This window comes from Ascaphus truei, chromosome 2, assembly GCF_040206685.1.
Source record: "Ascaphus truei isolate aAscTru1 chromosome 2, aAscTru1.hap1, whole genome shotgun sequence".
NCBI classification, from domain to species: Eukaryota; Metazoa; Chordata; class Amphibia; order Anura; family Ascaphidae; genus Ascaphus; species Ascaphus truei.
The window spans coordinates 292,978,809-293,006,341 of record NC_134484.1 but is presented as its reverse complement, the minus strand read 5'-3'; the positions used below and the strand labels follow the sequence as shown (position 1 = coordinate 293,006,341).

Below are 27,533 nucleotides of genomic sequence, written 5' to 3'. Positions count from 1 at the left end.
TGCTCTGTGCTAACTGGGAAGCAACTTCTGACCTTTTTGTAAAATACTGGCAAGTCAGGGATAGGTGGGGAAAATTATTCTCACGAGAGGATTGGGTGTATATGTTAGGTATAGGACCCTTAACCCTATAAACTGCAGCCCAGTCTCAGTCAGATTAATCACAGATTTACCAAGAAGCGTGCCAGTTCAGCGTCAGTGGTTCCGGAGTGTGAGCGGTTAACTACACCGTAACGAAGAATTACACCCCTCTTACAGAATTCGTTTGAGCTAATGATTCCGAACGAATCTTGTAAGGACCTTACGAAAAACTTTCTTTTGGCAGAGATAGCGGGCTGGCAAGTTGTGCCCCTAGCCAAGGACTGTTGCACGTCTTACTGTACATCGCGCAACCACTTGCATGCATGCAGGGGTGCCCAGAGACTTTGTTTCGTTTCGTGGACATTTTATTTAGTTTCCCCATCCCATTAAGTGTATATTGACTGTAATTGTGAAGTATTGTGTGTTTGTATGCTCAGTCCAGAATCCCGGTATTATTTTTTTGGTAAGCCCTGGTCTACTGTGACAATCTTGTCTTGCATTAAACAGGGAATGAATGGAAAGTAAGTAAACATTATTATGTCCCTTTATAAAGCATTGGTGAGACCACACCTTGAATATGGAGTATCATTTTGTGCATCACTCCTTAGAAATAACATTATGGAACTAGAGAGTGCAGAGATGAACCACCCAATTAATAAAGGGGATGGACAATCTAACTTATGTGGAGAGGCTAGCTAAATTTGATTTATTTATATTAGAAAAGAGGCGCCTGAGGGGATTTAACTATATACAAATATATTCGGAGACAGTACAAGGAGCTTTCAAATGAATTATTCATCCCAAAGGACTCAGGGTCATCCCTTAAGGTTGGAGGAAAGGAGATTTCACCAGCAACAAAGGAAAGTTTTCTTTACAGTAAGGGCAGTTAAAATGTGGAATTCATTACCTATGGAGACTGTGATGGTAGATACAATAGTTTTGTTCAAAAAAGTTTGGACATCTTTTTAGAAAGGTAAGCTTATTTTGCCCATTACCGTATGTGTTTGGGTAGGGGGGATTGGTACCGCAGGCCAGCAGGGACCCATTGTGACCCGAGGGGCCGCCAGACAACCGCGGAGACAACCTGAGGACCACGGACACCCGCGGGGACCACACTAGGGCCCACAGTCACCCGCAGGGACCACCTAAGGATCCCTGCGGCCTCTTTTATCAATCATGTGGGGGTACAGGAGGTGGGTATTGGTGTTTATTGTGGGTAGCGGGGGTGGGTGAAGGAGTTTTTTGGCCCATGGTGGGTAGCGGGAGAGGTTAACCCCTTCATTGCCTTAGCGGTTAGCCGCTAAGGTAATAAAGTTGCCTGTAAATGCATTTTTATTGCATGGGGCTCTTGCAGGGTTTCTCTAGTGCTGATATTAATATGTATTGGCTCTGGAGACTCCCGGCATCAATCATATGCTGAAAAAAAGCATTTTTTTCCCCTAAGTCCCGTCTTGCTGCTTCTTAGCAGGTTCTCGCCACCTTCACGCCAACTTTTCCTGGTGTGAGGATTTTGGAAGAAACTCGCCATTCTATAGCCGAGATAGGCCTCAATAACCTAATTGCAACTACTAGAATTACGTGAGTTTCAGAACCTTCTGATAAGTAGCTTTTCGCTGCTCGCTAGCGTTTTTTTTTTTTTTTTTTCATAATGTTGGCGATTTTTATTCTTTTATCACCCACTTATCGATGCTTACAGAATCGTAGTAGAAATTTTGGCCAATAAGTGCTCGATAAGTGGTTTATGAACGCTTAGAGTATAGGCCCAAAAGTGTTTCCAACATTAATAAATGCAAGTTAAAAAATATATTAGTAATGATAATCAAACTAGTAATAGTGCTGGTAAGGAAAACCACACTGTTAGTTGGTATTATAAGCATTGTTGCCTTCACTCAACTCTCGTAAGACCCTCCTAAGAGCTGGCAAAAAGAGCAGAGAAAATTGTACAGTATAGTGCAAGTGAAAATATCAGATGGTCAGGTCTCGCATAATATTGCAATTTTCCTGAAACGTATGGTGTAGTTTAGCCCTAGAAATCAGGCATTTAGAAACAAGTCACAGTCAGCGGTTCCCGGTGGGTCTCCACAGGTCTCTCCGACGTTCACAACAAGAAGATGATGTGCCGTAAGCTCCCCAAGCTTCTGAGAGTCTAATGTCAAACAGGAGCGGAGGGTCAGCTGTTGGAACAAACGCCGTCATGTCATCACGCCCGTTACATCATTGGACTGGAGGAGGAGACTCTCAAATGCCTGGGGAGCTGACAGCGCATCATCTCCCTGTTTTGAGCATCGGAGAGACCCTCCAGGAACCGCTGACCGTGAATCTACGTCCAACAGCTATTTGGCACCCCTCTACTTGTTTCTTAATTCCTGATTTCTAGGGCTAAACTGTGAGTGTGTATTTGGCTTATGTGTATTTGCCCCATTACATTGCTTTTACCACCTGCACTATTCTGCTGTTTCTCTCATTTTATATAGAACTTACCCACTGTGCTGCATGTACTGATACATTGGAGCTCTGCACCGCGGGAGAAAAAATAACCATCTATCTACACCATACGTTTGAGGAAGATTGCAATATTATGTGAGACCCTACCATCTGATAAACCAGGGAGTAAAACAAATTGTCATTTATTCCATTGAAACAGACGTGCATACAGTGGATTTGAGGCTCACGACAGTGCTAAGTACCACCTCAATAACATTCTTAGATTTGAATATATACATTGATGGTGAACGTAACATCCAGACAAAGGTCTATAGGAAAAGCACTGCGACTAATAGTCTGTTACTAGCGCAGAGCCAGCATCCTAGAAGCCTCATAAGTGGCATCCCCATTGGTCAGTATCTCCGACTTCGGAGGAACTGCTCTACGACCGAAGAATTTATAATACAATCTAAAGAACTTCGGTCTAGATTCCTCAACCGTGGCTATCACATTAAAACATTGAATAAAGCTTACCATCGGGCATTGCATAGCGATAGGGCCTCTCTCCTGTCTAGAAATAAGACAAAACCTAAGGATAGTACAATCAGAGTCATTGGCACCTTTAACAAACTTTGGTGGGCCATTAAAAAGATATTTACCAGACATTGGCATCTCCTACAGGCCGATGATGATTTGGCACAGGTTATAGGCCCTAGACCCATGATTACCAGCAGGCGGTCCAAAAACCTATGGGACTCATTAGTGAACAGCCATTTCCAATGCTCCAGAACTACAACTTGGTTGAGCCCTGTCAATGGCATGTACCACTGTCAAGGGTGCAAAGCATGCAGACACATAGATGTGGGCAAAGTATTCGCCAATTGTGACAATACATCAAATTTTTCTGTGGACAGCTTCATCAATTGTCGGACTCCCAACGTTATCTATCTTATTACATGTGTATGTGGTAAGAGATACGTTGGAAAAACAACCAGACAACTACGCAGACGTGTTTTGGAGCATATTAATTCCATTAAACATTCTGCTGAAACATCTGTTGCCAGACATGTGACACAATATCACAATGGCGATACCAATGCCATCAAATTCATGGGCATTTACCAGCTCAAATGTCCCATGAGAGGGGGTAACATTGACCAATCCCTGCTTCGGATTGAAGCAGAATGGATTTTTAAATTAAAAACAAGGAGCCCCAATGGACTCAATGAGGGGTTTACATTTACACCATTCATTTGATCACCTAGGTTCCTTTGTTTAGACTCTATTATCTAGCCCGTCTTTTCCTGTTGTTTAAATGGCTTATTCATGTGTTATATACATTTTTTATATATGAGCAGCCAGATTATTTTCCATGTCCACTAGGCTGTTTTCCAGCATTTGATATTGAAAGATATTTACTTATTTACCCCAATTATTGACTATATTACCGAAGTTCTAAACCCTTTTTTTTGGGCTTAGTCGTTATGTATGACATACGTGTATAGCATGATAATTATACAATGAAAATTCTATGCAAAATTTCTATATGCATACACATAAGTTGGTTCTTTATTTTCTTTATTAATCTTACCACTACCTTCAAGCCTGACACATTGTGCAGTATATCACTATGGGGGAGTATATATAACTTAATCTTTGCAATTATACTCTGCATAAAATAGTTACATAAGGTACCATTAACCCTTACCCACTATGAATTGACTATTATCAGTCATATATTTTATAATACCCTGCCCATTTGCCAACATCTAGGGCATGTACAGATCGTTTGAACAAACAAAATTACACTTTTTGTTAATAAGGCTAAATATTTCTAAGTGCCCACGCATTCGCGATAGGAACAATCTTTTATTTTGAGGAAATTTTCTAAGTCCCGACGCATGCGCGATATGAACAATTTTTTATTTTGTGGAAATTTTCTAAGTCCCGACGCATGCGCATTGCGCGCAACTATAGATGGCAGTTAGCCAGAAATGTCGGAGTCCGAACGCATGCGCACCATGCCTGGACTATGGCAGTACTGTTGCCTGAGTCCCTTGCACATGCGCCTCTAAATGAGGGATTTCGGGAGTTTCCGCGCATGTGCAGTCATATGTATATCGGGCTAGAATTTACAAGTATTCGCGCATGCGCATAGCACTAATTTTGATTTGGCCATTTCTACTCTAAGTGCCCACGCATGCGCAGTGGGTTTCATTCTGGTCTGTTGGATTTCCTGAGTCCGCGCGCATGCGCATTGGACTCAAATTTCGCCGATTTATGCCAGACTGTTATAAAAGCCCTAAAAACACTCGTTTTTACACACCAATTCAGCACTTTTGTTGCTGTATGTGTGTGAACCTACACAGATGGTTTATTAAGCATTTTTGTAATTTGAGGGGTATAGTTTGACAACGGACCAACTGCGCATGTGCAACAGGTATAAACTGTTCAATCTGTAATCAAGGTATTGTTTGGGTATATAAGGGTTCATTCTTCCTCCCCCAAGCAAATTTGTCCCTGAGGAAGCTCCTTTGCTGGAGGGAAACACGCGTTGGACGCGCCATGTTGTCAGTCTCCTACTTGGAGCTGCTTTTATGTAGTGTTCTGTAGTCTCCTGGCTTTATCTATGTAGATCTGAATTGGGTACTCCATTAACACTCAGTGCACAAGCATTCCTGCTCTTTATATGATATAACCATTTGGAGTGTGCTGTAGAATGATTCAATGATCAATATGCTGTGAACATTTGCTTCACTATGCTGTGAATCATTTACCCTCCATCACTATACTATCAGTAGCACTTTTATATATATTGGATGACAATACATGTATAACTAACATCCTCAAGTGCTCTGTGGTTTACAAGTCTAAGCAGGACTGCTGTAGTTTTACGACACATCTTAGTCACTGAGTGTGCACGTTTGTTTATTTACTATTACTTGTGTACCTGTTCTCATAGGTGCCCCAGAGGGGTTCATACCCTGACTAAGTAGCGTTCTGTGTCCTGAAGCCTCTACTACTAATTGTCGTTTGAGACCACTCCAACACACATTCACTGACACAGACGCTAGGTACTGTCAATTTAATTTATTTTTAATGCACAATACACGACGTTTTTGGTAACATATGTTTTATGGAAAACTATATTAAAAGTTAAATTTTAAATCAAGTAGGAGTGCAGTATAGTGAATTCTTTTAGGAGACACATCCATTTTGTGTTTTCCTTCCCCCCCTTTTTCTGATACAAAGGAAAACACACTTACTGGGGGATCTCGGCTAAAAAACTAACCTTTCCTAACTCAGATACTGTAGTCCTTAAAACAAAGTCTTTCATTGACTGGGATGTACCTGCAAAAGTTCTGGAACTCAACTCGGCATGAGTTACCAGACGCCACTGCAGTATCTGCTCTGGAGCTGCCAAAATCCCTTTACCGGGAGATAGTACCAAACATGCTGGTACTCTTTTCAGCTTGTAGTTCCAGCTGCGACCGCTACGTTCTATTCTGAGAACTTGGCCCCGAAAATGTCTTGCCTTGAATTTTCTGATGCCGGCTCCCGTCTCTTTATTTCTGAGCATCTTTTGGTCAATTCAAATCTGCCGCTGCTGTATTGGTGCTTAGAATCTGACAACCTGATTGTCTGCTAAGTTTCTTGTAGGATTTTGAGTCCCATTCACAAAATGCTACAGCCAATCAGCGTGTGGGAATTTCTCTACCAGCCTATCACAGATTTGCCTCTACTCTGAAGCCGGGCGTGCACTGATTTCAATTCTGATAAGGGGCATGCGCCAACCTGACACCTCTGCCACTTAGCATATTGAGCCACCAGGCTCCTCAGAGTCTGGGGTTGGGCAAATGGTTGCCGGATAGCCCTTTTTCAGGTCAGGACGTGGGTACTTGAGTGTAACACCGGTACTCTGCCCTTCCTAACACCTTGGCATCTCTGAGACTTTCAAGTCCAGGACTCATTCAGACATAGTGGCACCAAGCTTGGTGGCCATCTGGTCTCTCCGAACCACGGACTTGGAAATTCCCAAGTTCATATACAGGCATACAAATATGGTAACGCTTGCGTTTACCACGAACAAGGTGGGACCCCGGTACTGAGGTGGGAAAGTACAAGACTGCGCTCCCACAGCAGGGGGAGCAAGCCTGGAGGGTGGGTTAGTGTGAGTACTTGCCAGAGTCCAGGGTTGGAGCCAGTGGGGTGGTTAATGTCCGTTGTGCCGTGGTCTAGGGTAGGAGCCAGGAGAGTGGTAGATTGTCCGTAAGCCGAGCTCTGGGATGGAGAGGTGTGGGTAGTCGGGTACAAGCCAGGGTCGTTATCCAGTGGTGGTCCAATAGTCAAGCCGTGGTCTTTTTCCAGAGGAGGTCCACTAGTTAAGCCGGGGTCTTTATTCAGAGGGGTCCTATAGTCAAGCCAGGTCGGTACACAGTAAAGCAACCGAGAACACAGCAAGGCACAAGCAAAGCAAGGCAAGGCAAAATAAACGCAGGAACACAAGGTCACAAGAGTTATGCTCAGCAAAGCATGAAGGGAACTGAGAGTCTTAAATATCACACAGGAACCAATGAGGCTGGGGCATAATGGTGGCGCGGAGATCAGGATAGGCTGCAGGAGACAAGGGGCACTCAGGATAGTTGCCACGCAGCTGGGGAGCGGTGCACGGCGTCATGTGAGTTCGCTGTGCGCTATAGAAGTCTGGCGCATCCAGGGGGGCAGAGCTCGACTTTGTAGCATGGTTAGAAGAGCTGCGCGTGCATGCACACTCTGTAAACAGAGCGGGGATGCGCGCACGTTCAGCAACCAGCGCAGAGGACTGTGATGAAGCAGATAAGGAGGTAACACAGTGTAACGGACATGTTCCCTGATTCCTTACCGTACCCCCCCTCCCCCCTTGAGAAGCGGCCTCAGGACGACTCCCAAATGGCTTCTGTGGGAACCTGGCATGGAACCGTTTCAACAAAGCAGGAGCGTGTACCTGATGGTGAGGTAACCAGGATCTATCTTCTGGACCAAATCCTTTCCAATGCACGAGAAATTGAAGTGATCCTCTAGACCATCTTGAATCAATTATAGATTGGATCTCAAACTCTTTTTGGCCTTGTACCATCCCCGGTGGTAGCCTGGGAGATCAATCAGGAAACTGAGAACTATTGAAGACAAGTTGAAGAAGTGAAACATGAAACAATGACAACATTTTCATGGCCTGAGGAAGTTCCAAGCGGTAAGCCACCGGATTAATCCGTTCCAGAACCCTGAAGGGGCCTAAGAATCTGGGAGCTAGCTTCAGCGTAGGGGTCTTCAGTCTGGTATTCCTGGAAGATAGCCACACCTTGTCTCCTGGTTCTGAACTTGGGAGCCTCACGGCGATGATGATCAGCCTGTGACGTTTGACGGCGTACAGCCTCTTGGAGAGTGTGCTGAATCTTTTTCCAAGAATCTTGTAAAGAGTTTATTCTGGAATCTGCTTCTGGGATGCCGGACAGTATACAGTGGCGGCCGCCTTTAGCCTCCTGCGGCAGTTTCGGCGCTAAATTCAAACTTGCGGGCAGATGCGGCATGTTCCTGGCCGTGTTCCGGCCGTTTTAGGCGCCGTGGGCGTTTTTTATTGTTTAGTCATTGTTTAGCGCTATTAGCGCGTCTAGCCGTTAAGCGCGGAATGTGGTTGAACGCGTGAAAGTGCGTGGCATACGGAGAACAACTCAGGGATGTTGGAGGTTAAAAGGGGCCACAGCAGAAGAAGATATATAAAGACTTGACAGCTGGAACCCATAATTAATAAAGAAAAGCGACTCTAGAGTGGACTTGTTTTTTAAGGAGTTATGGGTGAACTCAGATCAAGGGAGCAGGTCCAACCAGTTGTCCTGTGCATCGGAGATAAAACATCTGAAGTACTGCTCCAGCGATTGATTTGTCCTCTTGGTCTGCCCATTAGTCTGTGGATGGTTTCCTGATGAAAAGAAAAGGGTAATGTCCAACCTCTGAGAAAGGCCTTCCAATATTTTGACACAAACTGAGATCCCTTGACAAAGACATCAGCCAGGGTAGCAGAATTGGGGAGGCCTTTGAGGGGTATGAAATGTGATTGCTTCGAAAAACGATCCACCACAACGAGTATCGTGTTCATGCTGCTATAAACAGGGAGCTCAATGATGAAATGCATTGAAAGACGGGTCCATGGATGGTCAGGAAGAGGCAAGGGACAAAGCAAACCTGAAGGTTTGCTACGAGAGGATTTATTGCGGGCACAGACGGAACAGGATCTGATGAACTCATCGACAGACTTGAGTATGCTAGGCCACAAGAAGGTGCATTTGATTAGATCCGAAGTTAGTTACGTACCTGGATGACCGGCCGATTTAGAGGAGTGACCCCACTGAAGAATTATTTTGCGGAACTAAAGAGCAGCATACAGCGTGATTGAAAAGATAAAATTTTGTCCAAGATGTCGAAAGAATTGGCATATGTATTTAGGAGCTAAGATGGTTTCAGGAATGTCCTCTGTCTTGTCCTCCGGGACAAATTGACAGGATAGAGCATCGGCCTTAATATTCTTAGTTCCAGGAATATAGGAAATAATGTAATTAAATCTTGAGAAAAAAAAGATCCCAGTGAGCTTGACGTGAACCTAGGTGACGAGCCCCCTCAATATATAATACATTTTTATGATCCGTGAGGATTGAAATGGAATTCTCGGTACCCTCCAATAAATGTCTCCATTCTTGAAGCGCCATCTAAAAGTTTGCGGTTGCCCACATCGTAGTTTTGTTCTGGAGGTGAATTTTTTTTGGAAAAGAATCCACAAGGATATAGTTTGTCCTGGGGACTTTGTCTCTGAGAAAGAATGGCTCTAGCGCCTATGTCTGATGCATCAACCTCAAGCGTGAAGGGAAGTTTGGGGTCAGGATGGTGTAAAATGGGAGCAGAAACGAATGCCTTCTTGAGAGTGTCGAAGGCCTGAAGTGCTTCAGGAGACCAGGAGGAGGTATTTGCCCATTTTTCAGTAAGAACTGTTATAGGAGCCATGGTGGAGGAAAAAATTACGAATAAACTTCCGATAATAATTAGCGAAGCCCAGGAATCGCTGAATCACTTTGATGTTGGCTGTGGCCAATCCAGAACTGCCTTGAGTTTATCGGGATCCATTGAAAGACCGGAATTAGATATGATATATCCTAGAAAGGAAGTAGATGTTTGATGAAACATGCATTTCTCCATCTTGGTGTAGAGGCGATTCTCATGGAGGCGAGACAGGACCAGCTTGGTGTGTTGGATGTGTTCAGTAAGAGATTTGGAAAAAATAAGAATATCAGATACATAATGACAAAACTGTTGAGAACATCCCGAAAAATCTCCTTCACAAATTCTTGGAAAACAGCAGGAGCATTGCAAAGTCCGAAAGGCATAACCAGATATTTGTAATGACTATCTCTGGTATTAAATGCCGTCTTCCACTCATCCCCTTGACATGTACATATAAGATTGTAGGCCCCACGGAGGTCAAGTTTGGAAAAGATAGTAGACCCTTGTTAACCCTCTGTAATCTATGCATGGGCGAAGTGAACCACAATTCTTTTTAATGAAAAAGAAACCAGCCCCTGCTGGGTAAGAGGAATTCCTAATTAAGCCTTTTTTTAAATTCTCTTGAATAAATTCCGACACCGCTTTGGTCTCGGGCATAGAGAGTGAATAAGACTTTGATTTAGGAAAAATAGCTCCGGGAAAAAGGTCAAAGGGACAATCAAAGAGACGGTGAGGAGGAAGGACTTCAGAACGGACCTTATCAAATACATCTAAGAATATCGAGTAAATCTCAGGAAATATGGACTTGTCTGGTTTAGCAGTATCTACCCCACAGATATGTTGAACAGGAGCAATACAGGAACCGGTACATAGGGGACCCCACCGAATGTTTTTTTTTGTCCAATCTAATTGAGGATTGTGTTGTTGGAGCCACGGAAGACCCAAATATACCTGCACATTTATTGTGTAGTTTTTATCTTTTGGTTTTCATATATATCCTATTCATTTAACAATTCTGGTATTGTTGTGTCTTTTATCCAGGTTGTAACTTTGTTGCATACTTTTCCTCTCTGGCTTTGCCTAGTTTGTTCAGTGAGCCTTTTTTTCCCTTTGGGGCTTCCGTATTTACTGCCCGATCAGCCATCTTGGGATGGGGTGCCACTTTGTGGTGAAATCGTCTCCTGACACAGCAGGCATTCAGTGAGTTTACCCTGTTATTTGTTTTGCGTTTTGTTATTCTCTGTATAGGCTATTTTGACTGTGGATGTCTTTTCACTCTGGGGCACCCGTAGTTTACTACCCGATCACGTGTTCGGGTGGGGAGTCTTGGCGCGAATTCACTTCCTTATTCAAATCCCCATATATAGAGCATTGTTTTAGAACACAGGTCACCCTTTGACAAAGCGCCACGACGGCGTGAAACGTGTTAGAGGACCCGTTTTTTGTAGCCATGTCTACTATGCATTAGAATAAAGCATTATTCATTTTTTTTCTACCAGCCTCCAGCCCTTTATTTCACAGGCAGTGCTCCATCACTTTTTTCTTGGATTTACTATGACTCTATGGACGGAGGCACGCCATTCTCACCAGGTCACAGCAAATCATGAGTGATCCTCATTCTAATCAAATAACACTATTTGCAGTTAGGCTATTTACAGTATTGCTCTAGCCTAGGTATATAGGATTATTGCTCCTACTAGTGGGTGTGGGGTGGGTTCTCTTTATTTTGAATTAATTTCACACATCCACGGTGGGGTTTTGTCCTGATATTGGAGTCCCATATTATGGCTGTATTATGAGCTCTATGCCTATTCATTGCATATATTACTTCACAGAGGATATATTACTTCCTGGACTTTTATAAGCTATATTGCTATTCTTATCCTGGTTATTGGAAGCACCTTTTGGGGATTCACTTCCCATTTCAACTGTACTTTCTACTTGTTTTGGTTGCTCATAACATGGATGATGGACATATTTTGATGAATTGAACATTATAAATAATCTTATTAAAGGGCTGGTTAGGCGAACACTTTATTTTTTACATTTGTTATTACCTGCTCTTCAGGGCTGTTTATTCATCACTATATTGTTGCCCTGGGATTGTGGAATTTTTTTGGACATATAAATCACTGTTATGATGGAAGAGATTATAGAGGATGATGTTGAAGAAGTGATGACAAAAACTTTTACTTATAATTGTTGTGATAACACTAAACGCAGTAGACGGGCAGAACTTGTCTTTGACGATAGTGGAGAACTGCTGTGTGATGAACCTTCTGATTTGGGCACACATTTTGTTAGATTGGAGAGGTTATTAACCCTACGTTTGAGGTTATGGTGGGATATCACAACCCTTGAAAATTATGTCAAAACTAAACGTATACCAAGACGGTTACGTATCAAGAAAGCCCCTACATTTGGTTTCAAGAATGCAGAATTTGAATTTGGAGATCCAGCAGTAGATCACATGAAGATCTAAGTCATCCATCTACATAAAGCACTACAGGACAGTCAAGCAATTGGCTTCAAACCCATAAAGATCGTGAGGCAAAAAACTGGTCTGGAAGAGGACGAGGAGCTCGAGGAAGAAGCAGGGAAGCACGAGGAGCAGTGAAAAGGAAAGAAATATTTCTGAATGCTCAAGTCCACAATGTTATCAATATTTCTGAAAAGATGTTGACTCCAGGATGATTGTCCCTTTTGAACAAAGTACTAAACTTTGCTCCCCTAAATAACTTTAAACTCTTCAATGTCATGATTGATTTACAATGTTTTGTACACAAACTCTGTCTCAAAAAATTATTTACATCAAGGAGTGACGTAGTTCAGGGTTCCTCCACCTCGTCGGCCCCTATTGGGACCGAGGAGGTGTTGGATGTTGTCCCACGCCACTCCTTAACTACATTTAGAGATCAATGTACCATATCTGATATGGAAGGGTTATTATCTGAACAAGGTGATCTATGTTCTAATGATGAATTTATGCCTAATAATTTTTTTGTTAATCAACATACTAATTTCAGAAGGAAATCCACTTTTATTCCTTATACATCTAAAGAGCCCTACATTGCCACATTCGAGAGATTGGTCGAACAGGAACTCAGAAAGCTAGCAGAGGATTGTGCATAAACCCAGGCACCCCATGGCAACCTATCAAGGGAGGAAAAAATAGAATTATTTAACCTCCAAAATGATCATACAATTGTTATAAAGAATGCTGACAAGGGGGGTGCCATAGTGGTACAGTCCTCTGCTAGCTATAGACAAGAAGCTCTTAGACAGCTGGGAGATCCAACTTCATATAAAAAACTTGGAAGAGATCCAACTGATGCCTTTAATAAGGAACTACAATCACTCTTGGAGACGGGCAAAATGCTTTGTGTCCTTAATGCTACTGTAAAGAGTTGGGCTTTCTGCTTTGTCCACATCCAATTGTTCCCATCTTTCACCATCTCCCAAAGATCCATAAGTCACTGACCTGCCCTCCTGGCAGGCCCATAGTGGCTAGTATTGGATCTTTGGGAGATGGTGTCTCACGTTATGTGGATGGGTTCCTTCAACCATTCAATCATTACCCTCTTTTTTGAAAGACACTAATCATTTGTTGTCAGATTTGCAGCATATCAAATGGGAAACCTCATTTTGCTGGGTTACCATGGACGTTATGTCCTTGTATAGTATCATTTTACAGGAACAAGGTATACTAGCGATACAACATTTTCTCCAGTTATCTAATTTACCCACTACACTTTGCACTTTTTTGCTAACACACAATTATTTTTCTTTTGATTCACAATTTTATTTACAACTTAAGTGCACGGCCATGGGGACTTCATTTGCACCCTCATACGCCAACTTGTTTATGGGACTTTGGGAATCCACTTTTATTTATGGTGATCAAAATACTTTTAGGCACCACATTAAATTTAATAAGCGATATATCATTGGATTTGCTTTTTATTTGGGATGGGGACTTTTTTCTTTTGAAACTTTCTTTAACACATTAAATGTTAATAATTACAATCTCACTTTCACTTATGATTTTAATATTCAACGCATTTGCTATCTGGATTTAATGTTGTATAGAGACACAAACAAGATGATTCAGACTGATATATACCGGAAGACTAACTCTCGAAATTCATTTCTCATGGCCAATAGTGATCATTCTAGGCCATTGAAGAAAGGCATTTTAAAAGACCAATTTTTTAAGACTAAGAAGACTTTGTTCTACAGAGGAAGCTTTTGAGAAGCAATCCAAAGACCTGGCAAATAGGTTTCAAGAGAGGGGTTATCAACACTCACACATTAAGGAGGCTTTGGATGTGGTTAAAATGATGAATACTGCACCGACACACTTTATTCGAGCAAATACCCGGTATGTACCTGGCAGATACCTGGAATGCGCCGCTCCTCACCTCTGACAAGCCCCGTTGCATTTGCCTTCCCAGCCTGGGTTCATGCCTGGCTGATGGGCGGCTGATCTGTTAAATGATAATGATTAGGATTTAATAGGCTGCAATGCTTCGCGTGTCTACCAGATGGCATAAATTCATGAATTGTAATGCAGTATATATATATATACTGTGCAGAATTGAAGCCAGCAGGAATAAAATGCTTCAATCCCTGCTTGGAAAATAACTCAATGCACTCGGGCAGAAAACAGTCACAAACCTCAATACACCCGGGTATACCCGAATTCGTGGGACTAGCCGAGCTCGAATAAAGTGTGTCGCCAGTGTAGGTCCGACCTTCTCTCGGATGTGGGCAAAACAAGTAGGGTAAACAATAAACAAGATAAATGAATGGATTCTTCTCCAAATAAGAATAAGGGTCAAACAGGACCTTACTTTATTACATAGCATTCTAAACAAGCAGACTCTATCAGACACATTGTTTATAAACATTGGGATACACTTAAACTAGATAATGATTTAAAATCTGTGGTGAGTGAGGGACCGAGATTTGTTTTCAAAAAAGCAAAGTCATTAGCAGGTTTTTTATCCCCTAGCATGTTTCATTCATATCGTCAACAACATATATCTAATATTCCCAGAAGTTTCTTTAAATGTGGCCACTGTGTCATTTGCCAATATGCCACTCCTATCACCAACATTCAAATTGTAAAACCTAATAAGAATATAAAGATTATGTATTTTATTAATTGCAATACAAGTCATATTGTTTACATACTTCATTGTGGCTGTGGGAAGCATTACATTGGCCGAACTATTAGATCCTTGAAATTTAGGATTATGGAACACGTAAGAGCAATTAAAAAAAGCATTACCACTCATCCAGTCTCAAGACATTTTGCCTGTTGTCCACAAGGGGGCATCCAGAACTTTTCATTCTCGGCTGTTGAGCATGTTCCTATGCCACCTCGAGGAGGAGATAGGCTGAACATGCTCAACAGACGAGAGATGTTCTGGATTTTCAGTATGGACACATTACATCCACTTGGAATTAACCAGGATTGGGAATTGATCCATTTTTTATAATCATTTATGATTTATATGGTTTATCAAACACTTTTTTGATATGATCTCTATTTATATTTATATTCAGTTCATTATGATTTTTCATTATTCATTTCATGTGGATATTATTATTTATACTATATCATAAATTATCATGTTATTATTTTCTTTATTAGTTTGAGGATTTAGTTCAAATTTGTCTCATTTATATTTTCCTCATATGGGATATTATAGTTTTAGGTGATTTAGTTCATATATATTAACATATATATATTTAATCATTTAATGTTTATAATTATAACTTGATTATGTTGTTTAAGATATGGAATTAATCAATATTGATTTATATATAAAATTATTTCTTTTTTCATATCTCTGATAGTTATTTAGAATAACATTTAGGTTAATAGTAATTTTACATATATATGTTTTTTCACTACACAAGGGTAAAATGTGTTCTTGTTTTAATTTTATATTTGTTTATTAATAAAGTTTATCCTTTTTTAATTAATATATTTTTTTATTGTATAGTTTTTATCTTTTGGTTTTCATATGCATCCTATTCATTTAAAAATTCTGGTATTGCTGTGTCTTTTATCCAGGTTGTAACTTTGTTGCATACTTTTCCTCTCTGGCTTTGCCTAGTTTGTTCAGTGAGCCTTTTATTCCCTTTGGGGCTTCCGTATTTACTGCCCGATCAGCCATCTTGGGATGGGGTGAGTCACTTTGTGGTGAAATCGTCTCCTGACACAGCAGGCATTCAGTGAGTTTACCCTGTTATTTGTTTTGCGTTTTGTTATTCTCTGTATAGGCTATTTTGACTGTGGATGTCTTTTCACTCTGGGGCACCCGTAGTTTACTACCCGATCACGTGTTCGGGTGGGGAGTCTTGGCGCGAATTCACTTCCTTATTCAAATCCCCATATATAGAGCATTGTTTTAGAACACAGGTCACTCTTTGACAAAGCGCCACGACGGCGTGAAACGTGTCAGAGGACCAGTTTTTTGTAGCCATGTCTACTATGCATTAGAATAAAGCATTATTAATTTTTTTTCTACCAGCCTCCAGCCCTTTATTTCACAGGCAGTGCTCCATCACTTTTTTCTTGGATACCTGCACCGAAGGTGAGTGAATAACATCCAGACTTATGCTCTTCTTGTGACCATCCGGCATAGAAAGAGAAAGAAGGAGAGTCTCTAAAGAGATGAAGGCTGGCTGATTATTTATAAAAATGTTTTACCAAGTTGTAATGCATTGAGAGATACCTCTCGTTTTTAAGTATGTCCTGTGTTTCCAACCCGACAGGCATCTGTTTTTTTCACTAGGGGTATTTTATTTCTTATGGCGAAATCTTGGTCCAAAAAGTTTCCACCAGAGCCGGAATCAATGAAGGTGGAAGGATGAGCGAGAAATTCAGGACAATCAAAAGTAACTGGGAGCATGATCCGAGTTGGTAGAATTTCTTTACTGTAAGGGATAGAAAGAATAGTACCCAATGAGATCCCCTCATACCTCATGGGCATTTCCCGGCTTTATGGGACAGCGAAGTATGAGATGCCCAGGTAACCCACAGTAGAGACAGAGCGATCCATTCCTCTGGTGTTGTTTCTCCAAAGAAGTTGAACAGGTGACTTCCTAGTTGCATAGGTTCTGGAATGTCAAGAGGAGGAGAAAGATTCAGGGAGGCACTTCGGATAGGAAATGGGTACAGGAGGAGCCAGGATGATGACGTTCAGCCCCCTTTCCTGGAGGTGCTGATCAACACTGATACATACAGAAATAAGTTATTCCAGGAAGGTGGGACGTTCATAAGTGGCCAACTCATTCTTGAGTGGTTCTGGGAGACCCTGCCAGAAAGCTGCGGATAAAGCTTCATCATTCCACCCTGTTTCTGCGGCAATGGTCCTGAAATCGAGGGCGTACCCTGCGACAGATTTATTGCCCTGTGAAATATGAAACAGAGCGGATGCTGTAGTGACCTTTCGGCATGGAGTGTCAAAGACCTGTTTAAACTCTTGTTTAAAACATGTAAAGTTCTGTGTAAGCCCTGGTCTTAGCTCCAAGATGGGAGAAGTCCATTGCCAAGGCGTCTCAGGCGAGCAGGGCAATAATGTATGCCACCTTTGATCTATCAGAAGAAAAACATGAAGTTGTTAACTCAAATTGTATATCGCATTGATTGAGGAACCCTCTACAGCCATGGGTGTCACCCGCATAACGATTGGGCATGGAAGATGGGGCTCCAGAGGCAAAGATACCTCTGATATAGGAGCAGAGAAAGTTGCTGGTCTGATAATTCTGGACTGAGACTGACGTGCAGACAAAGAAGAAATAACGCGTCAGGGAATCAATCTTAGTCTCAAAATATTGGTAGCGCTCAGCAATAGAGGCTAAGGCCTGGCCCACCTCAAGGGGTCCATATTTGTTGGGCTGAGCATACTGAAATGCTTGCGCTCACCATAAACAAGGCGGGACCCCGGTACTGAGGTGGGAAAGTACAAGACTGCACACCCACAGCAGCGGGATCACGCCTGGAGGGTGGATAGTCAGCATAGCCAGGTCTGGGTTGGAGAGAGTGGGTTAGTGTGAGTACTTGCCAGAGTCCGGGGGTGGAGCCAGTTAGGGGGTCAATGTTCATGGTGCCGTTGTCTAGGGTTGGAGCCAGGAGAGGGTAGATTGTCTGTAAGCCGAGGTCTGGGATGGAGAGGTGCGGGTAGTCAGGTACAAGCCGGGGTTTTTATCCAGATGTGGTCCAATAGTCAAGCCGGGGTCTTTATCCAGAGGGGGTCCTTGTCACGGTGGACACGAACTTATCAACACATTTTATATTTTTGGGATTCTCGGTTGAACACGAGAAGGAGGCAAAATAAATTGCGATTTATTTCCTTGCTAGACAAACACACGACAACTTCAGAATACACTTAATACAACACTTACTGGGATGGGGAAACTAAATAAAATGTCCTTTGCGGGAAAGCGCAAGAAATGCAGTCTCTGTTTAAGTCCACTTGGCAAATTGCCGATCTAATAACTTTGCCAAATCAAAGAATTTTGTTGAAGTTCATAGGAATTCGTTCGGGAGTCACCAGGGCTAACGAATTCCGATGTTTGGGGTACATTCTTGGTTGCGATGTTATTAACCCCTTGCGTCTTGGAACCGCTACCATTGTACTTGAACGAAATCCTGCGTAAAGCGTAATCACATCATGAATCGTATCTGGATCACAATGGGGATAGTCTGGCGGGCACAGTTATAGGGTTCACAAGCCTATCCTTAACATGTACACCCAATCTCCTCCATGGGAACATTTAACCCACCAATCCCTGATTTGCCCGAAGTTTGCAAACCAGGCAAAAAAGGCTTTCCGGTCTGCAAAGCGCATGTGCTCACTTGACAACCATGTAGTTTAGCATACCTGGAATACACCCCTTTCCTGGAGACCCTGGGTCTGGAGTTTTGCTCCAAGGTGCGAATGGCTCATGCAGGGTACCGAGATCTAACACTTTGCAACATCCCAGCCATTTTCACACCTTGGATCTCTGAGGCTTTTCATCCCTGCATTGAAAAGGCTTTCTTGTGGGAACTCAAGTTCACCCAGTTCCCACATCAATTTATCTACTTCTCACGGCCATTGATTTACTGCCATTCAAGTTCTGCAAGCAAACAAGGTACGGATACATTGTATCAGTAAAAGCACTTCAAGTCTAACCGCAAGCCACTTATTCAATTGACTTGCGGTTATGGCGTCAAGAGCTTGAAATGGATACCCATACTATACAGCAGACCTCCCATACACAGCGCTGGCTTTAGCGCTCACCACGCCATCTTGTGCCTAAAAAGATTATAGCACTGTTGCAGGGTACATGCAACTACACACGTGGGTTTCTTGACAATGCTTATTTATTTAGCCTTAAAAGATATACAGCACACAAAAACAAAAATAGCTTTTCATCAGCAAACAAAAGAAAACATGGCTTTTCATCAGCAAATAAAAGAAAATTGCTTTTTCTTCAACAGACCAAACAAAACAGTTTCTCTTTAGCAGACAGTCTATAAATAAGGCAGCTCCACTTTTTCTATGCAGGGGACAGACCTTGTATCAGTAATCTCTTCAGCAGCTTATTCCTCTCTCCTCAACAGCCAGCCCCCGTGTGTCTACAGCCTGAGGTTTTTAACACACCTTGATTAGGCAGCTGGGATCCAACTAATTGTCCTGAGGTTCCCAGCTGAAGTTAACCTAGTCACTGCTGCACTGCAGACTAGACATAGGTTTTCCAGGCATATAGCTGGTGGCTTTTATTTACCTTGTCAAAAGCACACTTTGCATTTATTCCTATTACAGCATGCAGAAAATAGCCTGCAAACTGGGGTTAAGAAGGCTGGGACAGGGCAAATACAGCAGTGCAATGTAAATAATTTTAACCCCTTCATTCCCAATGCGAGTTGGGGTTAATCAGCCACATATAATACCTTTATTTAGGCCTGATTTAACCTCTCATCACCACAGTCCTATAGTCAAGCCAAGTCTGTACACAGGAAAGCAACAGAGAACACAGCAAGGTACAAGCAAAGCAAGACAAGGCAAAACAAATGCAGGAACACAAGATCACAAGAGTTAAAAGCCACCAGAGGCTGCCGGGTGTGAAAGCTATTTGGCTTGTAAGGCAGGGCTCAAATACCCATGTCCTCGGCTGAATGGAAGTCGTCTGGACTACCATTTGCCCCATCAGACTTGGGGGAGCCTTACCCAGCAGGTGGCATCTGAATAGCAAGGGGCAGAGGTGGCAAACTTATGCATGTCCCTTGACAGATTAAAATTCCCCGCTTATCCGGCTTTCTAGACTGGTATCGCTCTGATTGGCTGGTAGAAAAGTTCTCACACTGTGATTGGCTGTAATATTTCATGAATATACTCAGAAATACTATAAGAAACCCTGAGACAATCAGTTCGTGAGATTCAAAGTGCCAAACCTGCAGAGGGAAATTTGAAAATGCTCTTGCGCGAATAGCAAGGCACCGGCTTCAGAAAAAACAACTCGAAAATGTTTCTACTGCTGCGGCAGCTTTTATTCTTACTAATAACAGGCATGTACCTGGCATGTTCCTGGAATGCCACTCTGTTCACCTGGAGCATGCCGGGCTCCTTTTGCCTACCCAGCCAGGCGCATTACACGGCTGACGCGCGGTCGATGTGTTAATTGATAATGGTTCAGGATTTACTAGGCTGCAATGCTTCGCGTGACCGCCAGATGGCATAAATTCATGAATTGTAATGCAGTATATATATGTATATACCTACAGTTTACCAGCAGCCCTTTTTTACACAGGTTCTGGAGGCCTGCTAGTGGATCCCGCCAGAACCATGGCCACCAGGTGGTCTCCTTTGGTCACCGTGGGCCACAATTGGGTCCCCACGGTAGGCCCGCAGATGTCTGGGAGCCCCGGGTCAGACCCACAGGTGTCTGCGGGGCCTCGGGTGGTTCCCTCAGGGGTCTGGGGAACTCACGGGTGCTCACTACGGGTCCGCGGTGCCCCCACAGAAGTGGGACCACACATCATCATCCCCGCACCTACGGGTTGGTGGTGCCCCCACAGAAGTGGGACCACACATTCTTCTTCTAATATATATATATATATATAGTTGCATGATGAAGCCACTGTACAAATTCATGGGTGAAGGGTGGGTATCGCGCCTGTGTGGCTTAACCCCTTAATCACCTTTGCGGTTATTATCTGATAAGGTGTTTAAGGGGTTAATTGATATCTGAATATAATTGCAATGTATTGGCTTTGTATTTGCTATGTATGTTGTGGGCAAGACAAGGATTTTGCTGGCGACGGACACTTCGTATTGATGAGGTCAGTAGTACTTTATTTATTTGTATATGCTAGTTAATGTTTTTCATAATGGGCAATTAATCTATTATCCATATCTGGATAATAGTTATTTTGCACATTATTGTACTGTAGGTGTTGGGGGGGAGGGTGTATGTATTGAATGTATAGGTCAGGTTTATTTTTTTTACATTCAGGGTTGGTTCCGTGGTTCTGCGTGGGACCTCTGGAGACCACCTGCGGTATCTTCGGGTATCCCAAGGGTATCAGGCTGGTGGTTCCACGGGTGACACATGCGGGGATGACGATGTGTGGTCCAACTTCTGTGGGGGCTCCGCCGACCCGTAGGTGCGGGGATGATGATGTGTGGTCCCACTTCTGTGGGGGCACCGCCGACCCATAGTGAGCACCCGTGAGTTCCCCAGACCCCTGAGGGAACCACCCGAGGCCCCGCAGACACCTGTGGGTCTGACCCGGGGCTCCCAGACATCTGCGGGTCTACCGTGGGGACCCAATTGTGGCCCACGGTGACCCAAGGAGACCACCTGGGGGCCATGGTGCTGGCGGGATCCACCAGCAGGCCTCCAGAACCTGTGTAAAAAGGGCTGCTGGTAAACTGTAGGTCTGTCCAGGTGCCCCACCAGCCCACCGGGGACTCGCGTGGGGCTGCATTATGAACCCTGTATGTAAAAGAATAAATCTTGTATTTATGGGGGGGGGCACAGGGGTGGGTAATGTATTTAATAAATAGAATGATGTTTATTGTGGGGCTGTGTATTGTTTTTATTGTGGGTACTGGGCGTGGGGGGGGGGTTCCCCAACGGTATGTGGGTAGGCCTCCCTTGTGGGTAGTGGGTGGGTGGTTAGGCCTCACGGGTGGGGGGGTTAGTGTGGGAGGGTATGTAGGTGTCCCGAGTGGTGGGTGAGGGTGGGTTAACCCCTTAATGACTGTAGAGGTTAATAACCGCTATGGTGATTAAGGGGTTAGGGGACATTACTTTGTATGTTTTAATTTTTGTCTCTGTTTTGCAGCAAGCAGCGGAGGGGCTGTGGGTAGTGGGTAGTGGGTGTGGGTGTGGTTATTTACACGGGATCCCCCTCCCCACATTTACATACAGTACACTGCACTCACAGAAACACAGGCCAGGCAGATTTTACTGACACAATAGGGGGAGGGGGACTTACACAGATTAGTCAAAGCAGGGAAGTTTAGCAGACACAATAGGGGGAGGGGTTTTTAAATAGATTACAGTGAAGGCAGGGAAGCTTCACACTCAATAGGGGGAGGGTTTTTTTACATAGATTACAGTGAAGGCAGGAGGTTTAAAACACACAATAGGGGGAGGGTTTTTTACATAGATTTCAGTGAAGGCAGGCAGGTTTAAAACACACAATAAAAATATGTATGTCATGTACTTATTGTTTATGTATTTTAAATACACAGGGGGTGTACTGTATGTTGTTTATTGCAATGTTTATTGGGGGCAAATCAAATGTCCCCAATAAACATGCTATTCTGCCTTCATTGCCTTAGCGGCTATCAGCAAAGGTAATGAAGCAGCATTTCTGTTTTTTAATAATATTGTGCAAGAGCAGGGCATTCCTGAGCATTAATTTCTGGCTCAGGGAACCCCCTGCTCACTGTACAATATTATTAAAATACAGAAATGCTGCTTCATTACCATAGCACATAGCCACTAAGGTAAAGAACAATTCTTTATTGATGTGTGTGTTTTATTTATACTGTACATGTGCAGAGGGTCTCCGGAGCAGAACCGCTGTGGTTTTAGGTCCGGGGACCCCCTGCTCCCCGAGATACAGGCCCCTTTAGGGGGTGCCGGTATCCCTCTGTTTGGTTTACAGGCCGCTGTCACGAGATAGTGACCTTTAAACGCAGAGGGATACCGGCACCTCATAAAGGGGGCTGTATCTCGGGGAGCAGGGGGTCCCCCGACCTGAAACCAATGCGGTTCAGCTCCGGAGACCCCCTGCACATCTACACTATAAATAAAAATGTATTTCAAATGTATTTATTTATCGTCATTTATTTATTTATTTATTTAGATTTATTTATTTATTTTTTGGCGGCTGCTGTGTGTGAGTTTTTTTTTATTGTGGGTAGCGGGGTGGGTGAAGGGGGTATTAGCCCCAACGATGGTTGTTTAGGGCTTGTGGGGGGGTAGCGGGAGGGCTTAACCCCTTCATGACTGTAGCGGTATTAACTGCTACGGTCGTGAAGGGGTTAAGTGCACCCGCAACCCCCCCACAAGTCCTAAACTCATACCAATGGCCAAATACCCCCTTCACTCAGCCCCGCTACCCACAATAAAACGGGCACGGTGGGTTAAACCCTTCATTGCCTTAGCGGCTATACGCTATGGTAATGAAGCAGCATTTCTGTATTTTTAATAATATTGTGCAGGAGCAGGGGGTCCCCTGAGCATTAATTTCTGGCTCAGGGAACCCCCTGCTCCCTGTACAATATTATTAAAAATACAGAAATGCTGCTTCGTTACCGTAGCACATAGCCGCTAAGGTAAGGAACGAGTGTTTATTTATATATGTGTTTTATTTATACTGTACATGTGCAGAGGGTCTCTGGAGCAGAAACGTTTTTGTTTTATGTCCGGGGACCCCCTGCTCCCCGAGATGCAGGCCCCTTTAGGGGGTGCCGGTATCCCTCTGCTTTGTTTACATGTCGCGGTCACGTGATCGGGCCCTTGAAACGCAGAGGGATACCGGCACCTCATAAAGGGGGCTGTATCTCGGGGAGCAGGGGGCCCCCCGACCTGACACCAACGCGGTTCAGCTCCGGAGACCTCCTGCACATCTACACTATAAATAAAAATGTATTTTAAATAATTTTTAATGTGCCGATGTTTGCGCAGTGAGAGCAGCGGTTCTCTCTCTGCTGCAAACATATCTCGCGCCCCCGGCCTATAGTATCATTGATGTGCATATACAGTACTGTATGTGTATTTTAGGGGTTATAGGGGTTGTTGTTATACAGTATATACTGTATATACACAGTATATACTGCATTACAATTCATGAATTTCTCGGCTTCAAAGACAACAGCTCGCAATCGCCCCCATGCGTTTTTACACGGCATTGCAGTATTGCAGCCAGCCGGAATAAAATGCTTAAATCACTGCCGCGAATATAACGCTATATACCCCGGGAGAAAACGACACAAAACCGCACATCACCGGGATCCTCTGAAATTCACGGAGCTAGCCAAGTAAGAATAAATTTGGTCGCCAGTGTAAGTCATGCTTTTCACGGCCAAGTTCTCATAATTGAACGTAGTGGTCGCAGCTGGGATTGTTAGCCAGTTTTAGTTCCAGGACGTATGTCCCGATCAAGCAAATTCAAGTCCTCCAGAGAGAAGGGAGCGGTGGCATCTGGAATTGCATGCCGATTTCAGATCCAGGACATTTCGTGCTATGTCCCGGTCAGGGTAAGTTTCTTATTTAGGAGCCATTGCACCTAGTACAGTCTAGTTTTGTACCCTAGACCCCCAGTAAGTGTGTCTTTTCTTATGTAGTTTGTAAATCATTGTGTGTATGCCTTTTCCTGCTAATACATTTTCATTTATTTCACTTTACCTGTTTTGCTCATTGTATGATCCTGGTAAAAAGGTGTAAATGCCTGTTTTCCCATGACACCGACTTATTGTCGGTAGCGGGGGGGGAAGGGGGGGTGGGGGGCGGGGAAGGTGGTATTTGGCCCGTGGTGGGTATTTAGACCTTGCGGGAGTAGTTAACCCCTTCATTACCTTCGTGGTTCTCACCACTATGGTAGTGAAGGGGTTAACTCCTCCCACAACCATCCTGGCAGGCCTAACCACCCACCCTGGGACAACTACCCGCTTCACCCACCCCCTTTTAATTGTATTACATTTACTTTAATTGGGGACATTGTTGAGGTCTCCATTACCCTGGATCCTTTGGTATTTTCAATTTGTTTAACTAAAATAATATGCAAAGCTGCTAAAGGAAGGCTTGGATCCCATATTTTCACCATGGAAAGATGCTCTGTTGCGGCATTCTGGAAACATTCCCTTGTCCCATCCTTGAGAATGGTGGAATTAAGGGCAGAGAAGGTGCTGGAGAGGTTGACTGAGACATAATATTAGGACTTTCTACAAAACCTGGATGCCGTGGATCCAGGGGAGATTTCGGTGGTCCATGTTGTTATTTAATTTAGATATTTTTAAGGTTGTTGTTGGTTCATTCGGTATAGGCACCTGCACAGGTTATGGGGCCTTAACTACTATAAATACCATGCATCTCAGTTTTTAAACCCCATCTACTCATTTGTTTCCGTCTACTATTTTCCGTTATAACTTATCTGTAATTGCTTACTCAATTTGTTTGCAACATTATTGGTGTTCTCCCCTCACGACCTCCCCTTTTCTTCTGTACCCATTCTCCCCTTCCCATGACACTTTTTTTTATTATTTTTATGGTATCACATCAAGGCTTTGAAACAGAAAGAAACAATGTGTATATGTGTGTGTATATATATATATAATATCGTTAAACAACAGTAATTTCTTTCTTGGTATTTAAACACATATTCTAGACATATTAAAGCTAACTTTTTGGTTGAGATAGATTTCTGGACTTTATTTTTCTAGTTCTCAGTCCATGTGTCCCAGACCATATAATGCTGGTCTGTTTTCTGATTTAGGAGGGCTGAAAGGAGCTCCATCATTTTGACCTCTTTAACTCTGCAGATAACCGTTTGCTTTGACGGGGCTTTCAGTTTTTTCCCTGCAGCTGCTATTGAGTAGCGTGCTGCGGTGAGAATGAACTACACCAATTTCCTTTTAGTGATCATGAGTCCATCTATAGGTTTGGCCAGTAGAAAGGACATGGGGTCCATCTTTATGCTCTCCCCTGTAACATCTTGGATCATAGTTCTAATCATGTTACAGAAAACCTAGATCTGGGGACAAAACCACCAGATATGTACCAGATCTCCCATTCCCTCCAACAGAGATCAGATAGGCCAGGGAAGATCTGGCTCAGCCTACTCTGGGTTAGGTACCATTGAAATAAAATTTTATATAATTTTTTCTTTTATAGTAGTACAAATTGAAGTTTTGGCTGACGATTCCCAGATATCCTCCCAGTCATCTTTATCTATTTCCATGTTGAGGTCTTCAGACCATTTTGTCATATACCCATGGTTGACAGCTACTATTGGCAGTGATATTCCCGAGTAGATCTTTGATATCAGACCCTTCTGATACATACCGCTTACACATAACTTTTCAAATTTTGTTGGTTTTGTAAATTTTGTTTTTTTTTGGAAATAGCTAATATAAAATGTGTGATCTGGAGAAAGCTAAATAGTGGAAAATGGTGGGGGTGGAATGTTTACATTTATTAACAGAATTACTAAGCAATGTATGAAATGAAAATTAAAGTAAGAACCAATTATAGATCTTTGGCACTGAGTTGGTCCCACTTCTACATTCTTCCCTTTATTATCTAAGGCAATTGGGGCCTTATTCAGAAGGCCTCGATAAGGCCCTTATCGAGCACTTATCGACCAAAATGGCTACTCATATTCAGATAGCCTCGATAAGTGCTCGATAACGGCCTGTATCGACGCAAAATTTTATCTCCATTCGAAATTCGCTGACTGAGCAGCGATCAGCCCCTTATTGACCATTTTCGGATGGGTGATAAAGTCGCGCGATTCATAGACCCGCGAGTCGGGTGTCGCGGCCTATCGCAGCCCATCGCAGGCCTAAAAAATTATTTTCTCCCCAAATCCAATTCACCACAAAATTGTTGGTCAATTGGTGGGGAGATGGGTCAATGAGCTGCGATATGTCGGGACTTAGAAGAAATCAGGCCCCTTTCCTGCCTCGGATTGATGCCGGGGTCTCCTGAGCTGATAGCCATTAATAGGAGCTCCGCACCCCCCCTGCATGCATCCGAGGCAGGAAACATGCATGTACAGCAACTTCATTACCTTAGCGGCTAACCGCTAAGGCAATGAAGGGGTTAAACACCCGTGCCAGGCTTACTGTAAGAAACATACAAAACAATGCAATACTGTGGCTAGCGGGGGTGGGTGAAGGGGGAATTTGGCCCTTAGTGGCTGTTTAGGCATTGCGGGGGGGTTGCGGGTGGAGTTAACCCCTTTATTACCTTAGCGGTTAATAACGCTAAGGTAATAAAGGGCTTAACCCAACCGCTACCCACCCGCAAGGTCTAAACACCCATCCTTAGGGCTAATACCCCCTTCACCCACCTGTCAGGCCTAAGCACCCACCCCAGACTGACTATACCCACCCTATACCCATTGAGTAGTATAGTGGTACATCATACCCATATAATAATAATATGGGCATGATAAGCCTCTATAGCACTCAATGGGCACCCTAATAAAAATACAGTAATACATAAGACACACAATAATAAAAGCCAACTAAACTACCAAAAAACACACTTCCCTAAATACAAACAGTAGCCAGCTAATCCAATCAATATAATCAATAGCAACATCAACATTGAATTAATTAAAGCATTAACCAATTTAAACAATTAATTTCGAAAGCAACTCAAAATGAATAGTAACACTAACCAATGTAAATAATGAATTAATCCAACATTAATGAATGTAACCATTAAAAGACAAATAAATAAATTAAAACAATCTC

At 43.1% G+C, this 27,533-nt stretch overlaps 1 protein-coding gene across 1 annotated transcript in view; it reads left to right on the top strand.

Moving 5' to 3' along the window:
- The window catches only part of LOC142488220 (polycystin-1-like protein 1), a 128,841-nt gene extending 121,176 nt beyond the window's left edge, over window positions 1-7,665 (top strand). Inside the window, exon 9 of the mRNA XM_075588593.1 lies at window positions 7,585-7,665. Coding sequence (XP_075444708.1) covers window positions 7,585-7,665 — 81 coding nt within the window. The remainder of the gene's footprint in view (window positions 1-7,584) is intronic.
- The last annotated feature ends 19,868 nt before the right edge of the window (window positions 7,666-27,533 follow it).